A 14,753-nucleotide genomic window follows, 5' to 3' on the forward strand; every position below is an offset into this window, starting at 1 on the left:
ACAAGGCACACTGACTGAGGGACTGAAGATGAACAGGACACTTCAAAAGGAAGTGGCAAAGAGTCCTCTAGTCTACTGCTCTGAAAGACATTGAATTCACTTATTATTTTCTAAAATAACTACTAATATCTTTCAGTTTGTCTGCAACAAAGTTTATTTTCAAGGACACTTAGTAAACAATATAGTAAACAAGCCAAAGACAAATATTATACCTGACATTTTCTCACAAATCTACATCTTAATCATGGTATAAATTTCCAAAATCGAAAATGTCATACTACCGTGTAGTAAATGTGACTTGATTAAAACATTTCATAGAAACATAATTATTTTTTAGATACAAAAACACATGCAGCCTTCTCATGGTCGAGAGAGGAGCTATCATTGTCTCCAAACACCACGTTATAGAGAGAAACTTCACTGACAAGGGCTGCATACCAAATGGCACCATATTCCCTATTTAGTGCACTACTTTTAACCAGGGCCCATAGAGAATGAAACTTATAGAGAAGAGGTTGCCATTTGGGATGTACCCAATTCGTCCATCAGGTGGCAGAAGGAAGCAGGTCTTCCTCACTGGCCTACAGGTTGGAGCGAGTTAGCCATGGAAACTCCTAAGAGACAGAGACAGACCATGGACAGTCAGTCGAACTGGCTTTGACGTCCAGATTTGAATTTGCCTGGTATAGACCAGGGAACGGGTCATGTCAGATTTGTCCTGTAGTTACCTGTTGCTTCCTGTCTGAGGAGGGGTCTATGAGGACGTTGAGGAGACTTGGTCTCTCCCAGTCACTGAGGCTGAGCTGTAAGGCACTACACAGCTCCTCCTCTGTCCGCACCAGGAACCCTTGTCCTCCGAAGGCGTTCATGACCTCATCATAGCGGGCTTCAGGCAGCAGGGTCACAGGGGGGGCTCTGGAGAGGAGAGGGGAGAGTGGAGGGGGGAGAACCAAGGACAAGATGACCAACATACCATCACTAGAGGTAATCCTGACCTTGACATAACCAGTCAGAGTAGGCCCAGTCCCAAATTGACCTTTAAACCCAAACCCCTCTGTACTCACACAGTGGTGAGATCTCCCATCTTCCCCATCATTTCCCACGTCTCTGCATCCACGCCGCTGTAGATCCCATTGTTGTTGACCACGATGATGACCACCGGGAGTTTATACCTGGTCAGAGGGGAAAGCATCAACGACGAGGGGAAAGCATCAACGACGAGGGAAAGCATCAATGACGAGGGGAAAGCATCAACGACGAGGGGAAAGCATCAACGACGAGGGGAAAGCATCAACGACGAGGGGAAAGCATCAACGACGAGGGGAAAGCATCAACGACGAGGGAAAGCATCAATGACGAGGGGAAAGCATCAATGACTAGGTTAGGGGGTTGACACTTTAATTCTCCTGTGCACCTGACCAGTGATTACTACAACCACATTTTGCTATGTGAGAGAGACCTTGACTGTACCAACCTGCACATGGTCTCTACCTCCATTCCAGAGAATCCAAAGGCACTGTCCCCCTCCACACACACCACCCTCTGGCCTGTGTTCTGGTTCCTCTGCACTGTTGCAGCCGCGATGGCAAAGCCCAGACCCACCCCCATCGTCCCAAAGGTGCCAGCATCCAACCTAGACACACACACACACGGCTGTGTTAATAAGAGCTCAGAGTGTGTAAAAAAATGTATCTTTGTTTGTGTGTGTGTCTGTGTGTTAAGTAGGAAGCAAGGAACAATATCTGGGGGGTAAGATACTAAGAGAGTCCATCTAGTCAGCCTGTCAGGCAGCACTACATTGGGAAGTCAACCTGTCAGGCAGCACTATATTGGGAAGTCAACCTGTCAGGCAGCACTATATTGAGAAGTCAACCTGTCAGGCAGCACTACATTGAGAAGTCATCCAGTCAACCTGCCAGGCAGCACTACATTGAGAAGTCATCCAGTCAACCTGTCAGGCAGCACTACATTGAGAAGTAATCCAGTCAACCTGCCAGGCAGCACTACATTGAGAAGTCATCCAGTCAACCTGTCAGGCAGCACTATATTGAGAAGTCATCCAGTCAACCTGTCAGGCAGCACTACATTGAGAAGTCATCCAGTCAACCTGTCAGGCAGCACTACATTGAGAAGTCATCCAGTCAACCTGTCAGGCAGCACTTCATTGAGAAGTCATCTAGTCAGCCTGCCAGGCAGCACTATATTGAGAGGTCAACCTGTCAGGCAGCACTACATTGAGAAGTCATCCAGTCAACCTGCCAGGCAGCACTACATTGAGAAGTCATCCAGTCAACCTGTCAGGCAGCACTACATTGAGAAGTAATCCAGTCAACCTGCCAGGCAGCACTACATTGAGAAGTCATCCAGTCAACCTGTCAGGCAGCACTATATTGAGAAGTCATCCAGTCAACCTGTCAGGCAGCACTAGATTGAGAAGTCATCCAGTCAACCTGTCAGGCAGCACTAGATTGAGAAGTCATCCAGTCAACCTGTCAGGCAGCACTACATTGAGAAGTCATCCAGTCAACCTGTCAGGCAGCACTACATTGAAAAGTCTTCCCAGGCAGAACTATCAACAGATTCCTGGACAACAACAACTAATTCCTACTTGCCTACAGGGAAAAGACTTGTGTGAGGCGGCATGCCTTGCCTGTGTCGAGGAAGGTAGTTGTTCAACATGGTACGCCCAATGTCCATGGTGTTGGCCCCCTCACTCACGATGACACAGTCGTGGGGCAGCAGCTCGGAGATGTGGTGGAACACTTGGTAGTAGTTCATGGGTGTTGTTGACTGAAGAGCTAATGCCTGGAGAGAGAAACACAATCAAATCAGGGGTGGTAGATAGGCTAGCTAGCCTAGGGAACAGGTCATGGACGCACACACCAACACACCTTTGTCATTGTTGCGTTAGCAGCCATCTTCTCTTTCAATGTGGTCCACCATTCTGTATCAGCTGGATACTTCCAGCCATCTTTATGAACATACTCTAGGAGCTGAAAGTTAAGATGAGGAGTAGAAACTAAGCAAACTGAATCAAGTACAGATGTACGGTCTTAATTTGAGCACCCTGTAGCAGGAGAACCTTCCTGCAATGCAGGACATGTAAAATGTGTTATATATTTGATGTTTAAAAAGGCTTCTGAAGTGTTTAGTCTTATACATTTCAGACTTGATTTCCCCCTATGAGAAATGTATCAACCCCTACAGAAAATGTAAAATTAATATAATCCACATATAATTCACATTCCTGTTGCTGCAGGATTATTTTCCTGCTGTAGAAAACTGGTTCAAATAAGATCCTACATCTGTACCAATTCAATTCCATTTATACTTTGCTGAAAATCAAATAGTTGTTACAGACAGGATAATCCATGCTTGTTTTTTTATTGTAAATTGTATTGAGACTTGTTAAATGCACTGTAAATAACATGTGACTTGACAAGACACTACAGACCACCAGGACCCAGCAATACAGTAACATACAGATATGGGGCACATATTAGATGCCTGTGATGTGTTACCTGCTTGACAATAGCATTGACATCCCCCAGGACTGAGTTGTGTTACCTGCTTGACAATAGCATTGATATCCCCCAGGACTGAGTTGTGTTACCTGCTTGACAATAGCATTGACATCCCCCAGGACTGAGTTGTGTTACCCAGGACTGACTGTTGTGTTACCTGCTTGACAATAGCATTGATATCCCCCAGGACTGAGTTGTGTTACCTGCTTGACAATAGCATTGACATCCCCCAGGACTGAGTTGTGTTACCTGCTTGACAATAGCATTGATATCCCCCAGGACTGAGTTGTGTTACCTGCTTGACAATAGCATTGACATCCCCCAGGACTGAGTTGTGTTACCTGCTTGACAATAGCATTGACATCCCCCAGGACTGAGTTGTGTTACCTGCTTGACAATAGCATTGATATCCCCCAGGACTGAGTTGTGTTACCTGCTTGACAATAGCATTGATATCCCCCAGGACTGAGTTGTGTTACCTGCTTGACAATAGCATTGACGTCCCCCAGGACTGAGTTGTGTTACCTGCTTGACAATAGCATTGATATCCCCCAGGACTGAGTTGTGTTACCTGCTTGACAATAGCATTGACATCCCCCAGGACTGAGTTGTTACCTGCTTGACAATAGCATTGACATCCCCCAGGACTGAGTTGTGTTACCTGCTTGACAATAGCATTGACGTCCCCCAGGACTGAGTTGTGTTACCTGCTTGACAATAGCATTGATATCCCCCAGGACTGAGTTGTGTTACCTGCTTGACAATAGCATTGACATCCCCCAGGACTGAGTTGTTACCTGCTTGACAATAGCATTGATATCCCCCAGGACTGAGTTGTGTTACCTGCTTGACAATAGCATTGACGTCCCCCAGGACTGAGTTGTGTTACCTGCTTGACAATAGCATTGACATCCCCCAGGACTGAGTTGTTACCTGCTTGACAATAGCATTGACGTCCCCTAGGAGAGCCGCAGCAGGTTGCATGTTGTTCCCCATCTCCTCTGCACATAGATCAACCTTGACATAAATAAAGTATGTGGAACGTTACCACAACATACCAGCAACGACACATTACAGGAAGAGCACCGTGCGCGACACATGACAGGGAGAGCACCGTGCGCGACACATGTAACAGCAACTGGAAGACCGGCCAAACACAACAGAAATAACCAGGTTCCACCACATAATGATAAGGCTAACACACACACACACACACACACTGAACAAGTTCCACAGACATGTGACTAACAGAAATGGAATAATGTGTCCCTGAACAAAGGGGGGGGTCAAAATCAAAAGTAACAGTCAGTATCTGGTGTGGCCACCAGCTGCATTAAGTACTGCAGTGCATCTCCTCCTCATGGACTGCACCAGATTTGCAATTTCTTGCTGTGAGATGTTACCCCACTCTTCCACCAAGGCACCTGCAAGTTCCCGGAGATTTTTGGGGGTAATGGCCCTAGCCCTCACCCTCCGATCCAATAGGTCCCAGACGTGCTCAATGGGATTGAGATCTGGGCTCTTCGCTGGCCATGGCAGAATACTGACATTCCTGTCTTGCAGGAAATCACGCATAGAATGAGCAGTATGGCTGGTGGCATTGTCATGCTGGAGGGTCATGTCAGGATGAGCCTGCAAGAAGGGTACCACATGGGGGAGGAGGATGTCTTCCCTGTAACGCACAGAGTTGAGATTGCCTGCAATGACAACAAGCTCAGTCCAATGATGCTGTGACACACCGCCCCAGACCATGACGGACCCTTCACCTCCAAATCGATCCCACTCCAGAGTACAGGCCTCGGTGTAATGCTCATTCCTTCAACGATAAACGCGAATCCGACCATCACTTCTGCTGAGACAAAACCGCGACTTGTCAGTGAAGAGCACTTTTTGCGAGTTCTGTCTGGTCCAGCAACGGTGGGTTTGGCCCATAGGCAACGTTGTTGCCAGTGATGTCTGGTGAGGACCTGCCTTATTAACAGGCCTACAAGCCCTCAGTCCAGCCTCTCTCAGCCTATTGCGGACAGTTTGAGCATTGATGGAGGGATTGTGAGTTCCTGGTGTAACTCGGGCAGTTGTTGTTGCCATCCTGTACCTGTCCCGCAGGTGTGATGTTTGGATGTACCGATCCTGTGCAGGTGTTGTTACACGTGGTCCTGCCACTGCGAGGACGATCAGCTTATCCATCCTGTCTCCCTGTAGCGTTGTCTTAGGCGTCTTCACAGTACTGACATTGAAATTGATTGCCCTGGCCACATCTGCCGTCCTCATGCCTCCTTGCAGCATGCCTAAAGCACGTTCACGCAGATGAGCAGGGACCCTGGGCATCTTTCTTTTGGGTTTTTCAGTTAGGACACTAAAGAGGCCTTTCTACTAAGTTTTCATAACTGTGACCTTAATTGCCTACTGTCTGTAAGCTGTTACTGTCTTAACGACCGTTCCACAGGTGCATGTTCATTAATTGTTCATTAAACAAGCATGGGAAACAGTGTTTAAACCCTTTAACTGAAGATCTATGAAGTTATTTGGATATTTAAGAATGATCTTTGAAAGACAGGGTCCTGAAGGGACGTTTATTTTTATTGCCGAGTTTATATACATACATATAAAATATCCAGTTGAAGTGGGAGGTTTACATACACCTGAGCCAAATACATTTAAACACAGTTTTTCACAATTCCTGACATTTAATACTAGTAAAAATCCCTGTCTAAGGTCATTTAGGATCACCACTTTATTTTAAAAATGTGAAATGTCAGAATAATAGTAGAGAGAATGATTATTTCAGCTTTTATTTCTTTATAACATTCCCAGTGGGTCAGAAGTTTACATACACTCAATTAGTATTTGGTAGCATTGCCTTTAAATTGTTTAACTTAGATCAAACGTTTCGGGTAGCCTTCCACAATAAGTTGGGTGAATTTTGGAAACCATTCCTCCTGACAGAGCTGGTGTTATTGAGTCAGGTTTGTGGGCCTTCTTGCTCACACACGCTTTTTTAGTTCTGCCCACAAATTTTCTATAGGATTGAGGTCAGGGCTTTGTGATGGCCACTCCAATACCTTGACTTTGTCGTCCTTAAGCCATTTTGCCTCAACTTTGGAAGTATGCTTGGGGTCATTGTCCATTTGGAAGACCCATGTGCAACCAAGCTTGAACTGACAGTGTGTTCAATAAAGACATGAAAACGTATCATTGTTTGTGTGTTATTAGTTTAAGCAGACTGTTTGTCTGTTGTTGTGACCTAGATGAAGATCAGATCAAAGTTTGACCAATTTATGCAGAGATCCAGGTATTTCCAAAGGGTTCACATACTTTTTCTTGCCACTGTATGTATGCATGTGTGTGTGTGTGTGTGTGTATATAGCGTTCCCTTTTATAAACCGAGTGATTTGAGCACTGGATGCTGATTGGGTTAAAGCCGAGGTACTGTATATTTAGGCAATATGGCCCAAGGGGTGTGGTATAAGGCCAATATACCATAAGGCCTTAGCCGTGGTAAATTGGCCATAACCACAAACCCCTGAGGTGCCTTATTGCTGTTATAAACTGGTTGCGTAATTAGAACAGTAAAAATACATGTTGTCATACCCATGGTTAACAGTCTGATAAACCAAGGCTGTCAGCCAATCAGCATTCAGGGCTCCCACCCGGCTTATAAAAGACCGTTTAACATGGGTATGACCAAAAAAACATTTTCACTGTTGGAATGTGGTGGTAACCAATTTATAATAGCAATAAGGGACCTCTGGGGTTTAAGGTATATAGCCAATATATCACGGGATAAGGCCTGTATCCAGGCACTCTGCGTTGCATCGTACATAAGAACAGCCCTTAGCCGTGGTATACTGGCCATTTACCACACCACCTTACAGATGTACTGTACAGCACTATGACAGCCATGACATTATTTAGACAGACCACAAGAGACTTATAGAGAAGCTATATTAGGTAATAGACTAAATCCAATAGACTGACTCAATGACATTTACACCTGGTTACAATGAACTGCAGTACACTACGACATGACCTGTGACTAGGGTTGCAAAATTATGGCAACTTTCCCAAAATCCCCAGAAATCCCTGTTGGAAGATTCCAGAAATCAGAAAATCTGATGTAATAAGCAGAAAATCTAGAATCCTGAAAATAACATTTAAAAAGCAACCCTAATGGTGAACTTTGACCTACCTGGATAACCTTTACATGGGGGTCAAACCTGGGGGGAAGGCCAAAGTGCAGGATCCAGTTGAGCCTGGCACCAAGTAGGACCACAACATCAGACTGGAGCAGAGCTCTGCAGTCCACACCAAGACCATAGAACCAGGAAGATAGAAAGAGAGGAGGAGGAGGATAGGAAGAGAGGATGAAAAGAGTTAGGAAGAGAGGATGAAGAGTGTTAGGAAGAGAGGAGGAGAGCAGGGAAAAGAACACAATCAGATTAAACAAAATGTGATGAAAAGAGACTAGTTATAGATGGGGATTCAGGAAGGCCCAGAGTTCTCCTGGTCTGTTCATCCTGGTCCTACTTCTACAGTCAAAGGTCTGTACATGAATATGATGCCAGCTGAGAGAAGGAGTGGCTGACCTGGAGCGGGCAGCAGCAACACAGTTGGGGTGGTCGTCAGGCAGCACCCCTTTACCCATGGGGGTGGGCAGGAAGGGCAGGCCACACCCCTCCACCAGCTCCCTCAGAGCCCCCTCTGCTCTTCCATGGGCTGCACCTGCAGAGGGAAACAGACAGAGGGCACCGCCACACTGATATCAACAGACTGACCTTCCCAGCACAACGTTGTGCAATGTTCAGATAAAAATATAGCATGTTGAACAAACATGCCTCTCTGACAGGTAGAATGAGTAATCATGTCCACAACTTTTGTCTACTGAACGTGGCCCTGTTTTCAGTGGAACCCTGGTACAATGCTATAGGTGTTACAGTGCATTTCAGCTGGCTATTGATCCCTCCTGGACAGACAGTAACATAACTGGTCGTAGCGTCTGTCAACAGACTGGGGAAAGGGGACACAATTGAAGTCAGTTGTACAATTGCCTTCAACTGAAATGTGTCTTCCTTATGTAACCCTCTGAATCAGAAAGGTGCGGGGCTGCCCTAATCCACGTCTTCGGTGCCCGGGGAACAGTGCCTTGCTCAGGGACAGAACCACACATTTTTATCTTGTCAGCTCGGGAGATTCGATCCAGCAACCTTTCGGTTAGTGGTCCAACGCTCTAACCACTAGGCTACCTGCCACTAACGAGGAACTCTGTTCTGGTACACTGATTTTTCACTACTGATCATTTGGACAAATCACGATTTCACAGGTGCTCGCATCTTTTCAATGTCAGAAGGGGATGGGGACATTTGGCCCATAAACTTGCCTGAAACTTGCAGAGAGTTTCTGTTTAGGGGGGTGAAGAGTCACGTTTGTATCTTTATCTTTCTCTTAATATCTCCCCACAGAACTGAATCAAGTAACTGACGCAATTCCACAAGATGTCAGTTCTGGGTTTGGCTATTAAAAAGCATTGCCTAACTTTCCCAATGATGAGTAAAGGCTGTTTGGCCTACCTTTCCCAATGATGAGTAAAGGCCTTTCCCAATGATGAGTAAAGGCTGTTTGGCCTCCTTTTGATGAACAGCCAATGATGAGTAAAGGCTTTTGGCTGATGAGTAAAGGCGCCATTTCCCAATGATGAGTCAGCTGTTTGGCATTTCCCAATGATGAGTAAAGGCTCACCTTTCCCAATGGAGGAGAACAGCCAGTGGACAACAGCCATACTCACTGGAGGAGGTGGACAACAGGGCACCTCTCTGACAATGGAAATAGGAAATAATTGGTCAAATATTAAACATGTTACCTATCAACTTCATTGCATAGGTAAATACATCATGAAGGTCTATCTAGGCTTATTGCTATTCTCTGATGAGAATACTTTGATATAGTGCTATATTTTCTAACTAATTTAACAAAATCTGGTAATTTCTTGTTCACTTCAGACGTTAAAAAGGTAGAACAAAATCAAATCTAACTGACTATGGTGATGTGAAGTCAGAGGTATACATATTCAACAGTAACACATTAGTATAGATTTTAAATGGATGAAAGACAGTGATAGCCACCAACCTGACTCTGCTCCTGTCCACTTTAGCGTTGACCATGTCCCCTGATATGTCTACGTATACAGCACCGGGACGTCCATACATGCTAGTGCGTACTGCCTAAGACAGACCAAATACCCTTCCATTCACAATCAATTAAGGCTGAAGCACTGAAGTTACCTTGCGAAGCTGGAAAATCAAGAGTTCAGAAAACAATTGCAGGTGATACCAAATGATATGAAGAGGACTAAACATAGGGAGTCAGAGGAGACTGTATACCTTCTCTACCACTGAGGAGATCATATCCAGACTGCTGGGCCTAGCTGAGAACTTACTGTACAGTCTGCACGCCTCCACCTGACGGAGAAAGAGGACCACAAATAACTAATGATGTCTTCTTTCAGCAATTCAACTGCTAGGACCAGTTTCCTGGATAGAGATTCTCTATTGAGTTTGCTTCTTAGGCCATGACTAAGCTTAATCTGTGTCTGGGAAACCACCTCCTAATGTTCAATAGTCAGAAACCTCATGGTTGAATTAGTACCTGTGGAAACTCTTGAAACGCCCCAGTGGTCTCCTGGTTTTGATCGGAGGAGCCTCCAATAACAATCACAGGCCTACAGAGAGAGTGGTATCACACAATGACATCAACTGACAAGCGGAGATAGTTTGAAGTCCTCAGATCATTTTTTTGCAGTGTAAGGATAGCATCCCTTCTTTTGAAAGGAAGGACCACTGAACATGAGTAGAAGGGCCTTCTGTTTGTAGAGTTGTAACATACCAGCAGTTCATGTTAGCGTTGGCCATTCCACCAAGAGCATGAATGAGTCCCGGTCCAGACACAACCAGACACGCCCCTGGACTGGAGAGGAACATACAGTCAGGCAGACAAACAGGAAGATAAGCAGACAGAGAGGAACAGACAGACAGGCAGACAGACAGGAAGATACGCAGACAGAGAGGAACAGACAGACAGGCAGACAGACAGGAAGATACGCAGACAGAGAGGAACAGACAGACAGAGACAGACAGACAGAAGAGGACGACAGACAGGCAGACAGAGAGGAACAGACAGCAGAGACAGAGAGGAACAGACAGAAGGCAGACAAACAGAAGATACAGACAGACAGAGAGAGACATGCAGAACAGACAGACAGGCAGACAAACAGGAAGATATGCAGACAGCAGACAGAGAGGACAGAACAGACAGGCAGACAAACAGGAAGATAAGCACGCAGACAGAGAGGAACAGACAGACAGGCAGACAGACAGAGAGGAACAGACAGACAGGCAGACAAACAGGAAGATAAGACAGACAGACATGAGACAGAACAGACAGACAGGCAGACAAACAGGAAGATACGCAGACAGAGAGGAACAGACAGACAGGCAGACAGACAGACAGAAGACAAACAGGAAGATAGAGGAACAGACAGACAGACAGACAGGAACAGACAGACATGCAGACAGACAGGCAGACAAACAGGAAGATAAGCAGACAGAGAGGAACAGACAGACATGCAGACAGAGAGGAACGTACAGACAGGCAGACAGAGAGGAACAGACAGACAGGCAGACAAACAGGAAGATACGCAGACAGAGAGGAACAGACAGACAGGCAGACAAACAGGAAGATAAGCAGACAGAGAGGAACAGACAGACATGCAGACAGAGAGGAAGAGAGGAACAGACAGACAGGCAGACAAACATGAAGATACAGACAGGCAGACAGAGAGGAACAGACAGACAGGCAGACAAACAGGAAGATACGCAGACAGAGAGGAACAGACAGACAGGCAGACAAACAGGAAGATAAGCAGACAGAGAGGAACAGGCAGTAAGACAGGAAAACAAACTGAGAGACAGATAGAATTAGCAATGTAAAACAGCTATGAAACTGACCCTCACACACAAGTCTGGCTAGTTAATATCCCATGGTTTAGTATTGTATGGAGAGAGTAGTCTCTCTGGGCAGATGGGATGCTTCCCACATTAACAAGGTATGGAGATAGGTCAGGGATTCAGAGAGAGGAACAGAGATAGTATCTCCAGAGCAGACAGACAGACAGACAGACAGAGAGGAACAGACAGACAGACAGACAGAGAGGAACAGACAGACAGACAGACAAACAGGAAGATAAGCTAAGCAGACTTATAAACAGAGAGGAACAGACAGACAGACAGACAAACAGGAAGATAAGAGACCATCCTAACAGACAGACATGCAGACAGAGAGGAAGATCAGACAGAGAGGAACAGACAGACAAACAGGAAGATGAGGTAACCAACAGCAGACAGGCAGCATAGCAAGCCTGTTGGATGACACTACACCACATCAGTATTACTGGTGGACCCACAGCCAATTCAGCAAGACAGACAGACATGAACAGATAAGCAGACAGACAGAAGGAACAGACAGAGAAATGTCACGGGAAGATTCCTCTCAATAAAAGGTGGCTTACGGCTTGTTCATTGCGCATCCCCACATACTTGATCCCTGAGGCTTGAGCTGCCATAGCCACTTCAATGACTGGAACACCAACTATTCCAAACATATATTCTACATTCTGCAGAGAGATACATGTGGATACAGTATGAATTGTTACAGTGTAGTTTAGATGTTCTTTGCATTGACACACACTTTGGCATACATCAACAGCTATTCCATATGTTAACATCCACATAAACATCTAAATGTTTTGCCACACAAATATTAATAGTTCGCTATACCAGTGCAATGACCCTTGACACACTTTCACAACTCCTAGTGCTACATTGTCACTGCCAAGGACATGATCAGCGACGAATATATTATTTACCAAACCGTAGCAATACCGTTATACAGTGTAATACTCTTTTATATAAATTGCACATATCTCACCTGAGCTTTTAGTGCCTCAGCAATGAGCTGAGCGCCTGTCACATCTTCCATTATTACTGTCCAGAAATCTCTTAGTGATACTCAATAGCTTATACGTCGTTTTTAGATCTCTTGCAAATCATTGGGTTTTTGTCCGCATTACAAAATGCATTATATGAGTAGCGACAATCGATAGATATTTCGATAGCCATTTACTCCACAGAGTGCAAATTTGAGTGACTGGACGATTTCTGGCACTGCTGCCCAAAGCATGACCCGTTTATACGACTTCCGGGTTCAGGGTCAATCAGATGAGCCGTACGATAGTTATGAATATGCATGAAATAGTAGACTTGTTCTTTTTTATTGCAAGAAATACACAACAAGGTCTCATTACGTGTTTATAACTGCACTTATACTTAACTCAATTAAGTAATTATGAGTGTATGACTTGAGTGTATGCATTATAGATATGGGCTTCATAGAAAGTGTAACAACTGTTCTCTGTTCATCTTGTTTTAAAATTGTTAAAATAAAATGTACATTTAAAACAAGAAACAAAAAAAACACATTTTATGATTTTTAATAGGTTCAAAAAGTTGGCTGAAAATACACTTACACGAGCTTACATGGTTCTCCAATGAATCACGTCTCTGTATATACATACTTAGGGATATGGTTGGATGATCAACTGTCTTTTAAAATGCATATTGACGAACTTTATAAACGGCTAAAAATCAAGCTAGGCTTCCACTATAGAGACAGGACATGTTTGTCCTGTACAAATAGAAGACAAATTGTACTTTTATGTCTGTTATAGATTATGGGGATATTATCTACATGCTTCGGCATCAACACTTAAATCGCTGGATGCTATTTATCATTGAGTACTTAGGTTTATTACGGGCGCGAGCTACAGAACTCACCACTGTGTTTTCTATCAAAATGTGGGTTGGACTTCGCTGTCCATGAGACGAGAATATGTTCTCTGTTTGTCTATGAAGCACTTCTGAATAAACTACCATCTTATTTATCATCACTCATCAATATTAGAATTAGAAATCCTAAAACCAGGTCAATCCTAAAACCAGGTCTCAAGCATGGATTCCAACTTGAGGCCCATTTTAAACATTTATTGTTTTTATTATTGATTGCTTGTAACTTTCACAGAGTTGGGTAATAACCTGTTAGCTGCCTTTTCCTGTTACGCTCCCTTGCCCGTGGAATAGCCTGCAGACTAAAACTTCAACTTCAGATAACTCTGTTAGTAACCTGTCCCATTTTAAACATTTATTGGAGGATTTTTATTATTGTAACCTTTAGCTTCAGGGGAAAACTTTAACCTGGGTAACCTGCAAGTTCTTTAGTAATCTGTTAGGGAATAACTGTTAACCTGGGGGAATAACCTGTTAGGGGAATAACCTGTTAGGGGAATAACCTGTTGGGGGATAACCTGTTGGGGGGATAACCTGTTAGGGGAATAACCTGTTAGGGGGATAACCTGTTAGGGGAATAACCTGTTAGGGGATAACCTGTTAGGGGAATAACCTGTTAGGGGAATAACCTGTTAGGGGGATAACCTGGGGAATAACCTGTTGGGGGGTTATAACCTGTTAGGGGAATAACCTGTTAGGGGGATAACCTGTTAGGGGTTATAACCTGTTAGGGGAATAACCTGTTAGGGGGAATAACCTGTTAGGGGATAACCTGTTAGGGGGATAACCTGTCAGGGGGATAACCTGTTAGGGGAATAACCTGTTAGGGGTTAATAACCTGTTAACCTGGGGGATAACCTGTTAGGGGTTAGGGGATAACCCTGTTAGGGGATAACCTGTTAGGGGTTAGGGGATAACCTGTTAGGGGAATAACCTGTTAGGGGAATAACCTGTTAGGGGGATAACCTGTTAGGGGAATAACCTGTTAGGGGGAAACCTAATAACCTGTTAGGGGATAACCTGTTAGGGGGATAACCTGTTAGGGGTTAGGGGATAACCTGTTAGGGGAATAACCTGTTAGGGGGATAACCTGTTAGGGGATAACCTGTTAGGGGAATAACCTGTTAGGGGGATAACCTGTTAGGGGGTTAGGGGATAACCTGTTAGGGGGATAACCTGTTAGGGGGATAACCTGTTAGGGGAATAACCTGTTAGGGGGATAACCTGTTAGGGGGATAACCTGTTAGGGGAATAACCTGTAACCTGTTAGGGGATAACCTGTTAGTTAGGGGAATAACCTGTTAGGGGGATAACCTGTTAGGGGAATAACCTGTTA

The 14,753-nt window shown here is 44.7% G+C and overlaps 1 protein-coding gene across 1 annotated transcript; it reads right to left on the reverse strand.

Annotated features, from left to right (window-relative positions):
* Positions 1 to 130: 130 nt before the first annotated feature.
* hacl1 (2-hydroxyacyl-CoA lyase 1) lies at positions 131 to 12,581 on the reverse strand. The gene is given in 19 exon segments (XM_064964421.1): positions 131 to 614; positions 729 to 915; positions 1,065 to 1,172; positions 1,475 to 1,633; positions 2,651 to 2,805; positions 2,892 to 2,993; positions 4,458 to 4,541; positions 7,714 to 7,819; positions 8,111 to 8,246; positions 9,115 to 9,179; positions 9,284 to 9,334; positions 9,648 to 9,742; positions 9,902 to 9,979; positions 10,167 to 10,239; positions 10,404 to 10,484; positions 11,892 to 11,917; positions 11,920 to 11,934; positions 12,085 to 12,189; positions 12,504 to 12,581. Coding segments are annotated over 19 exon segments (1,710 nt in total). The 5' UTR covers positions 12,555 to 12,581; the 3' UTR covers positions 131 to 581.
* Positions 12,582 to 14,753: the final 2,172 nt, after the last annotated feature.

The sequence above is a fragment of the Oncorhynchus masou genome, unplaced genomic scaffold, assembly GCF_036934945.1.
Source record: "Oncorhynchus masou masou isolate Uvic2021 unplaced genomic scaffold, UVic_Omas_1.1 unplaced_scaffold_978, whole genome shotgun sequence".
Classification (NCBI taxonomy): Eukaryota; Metazoa; Chordata; class Actinopteri; order Salmoniformes; family Salmonidae; genus Oncorhynchus; species Oncorhynchus masou.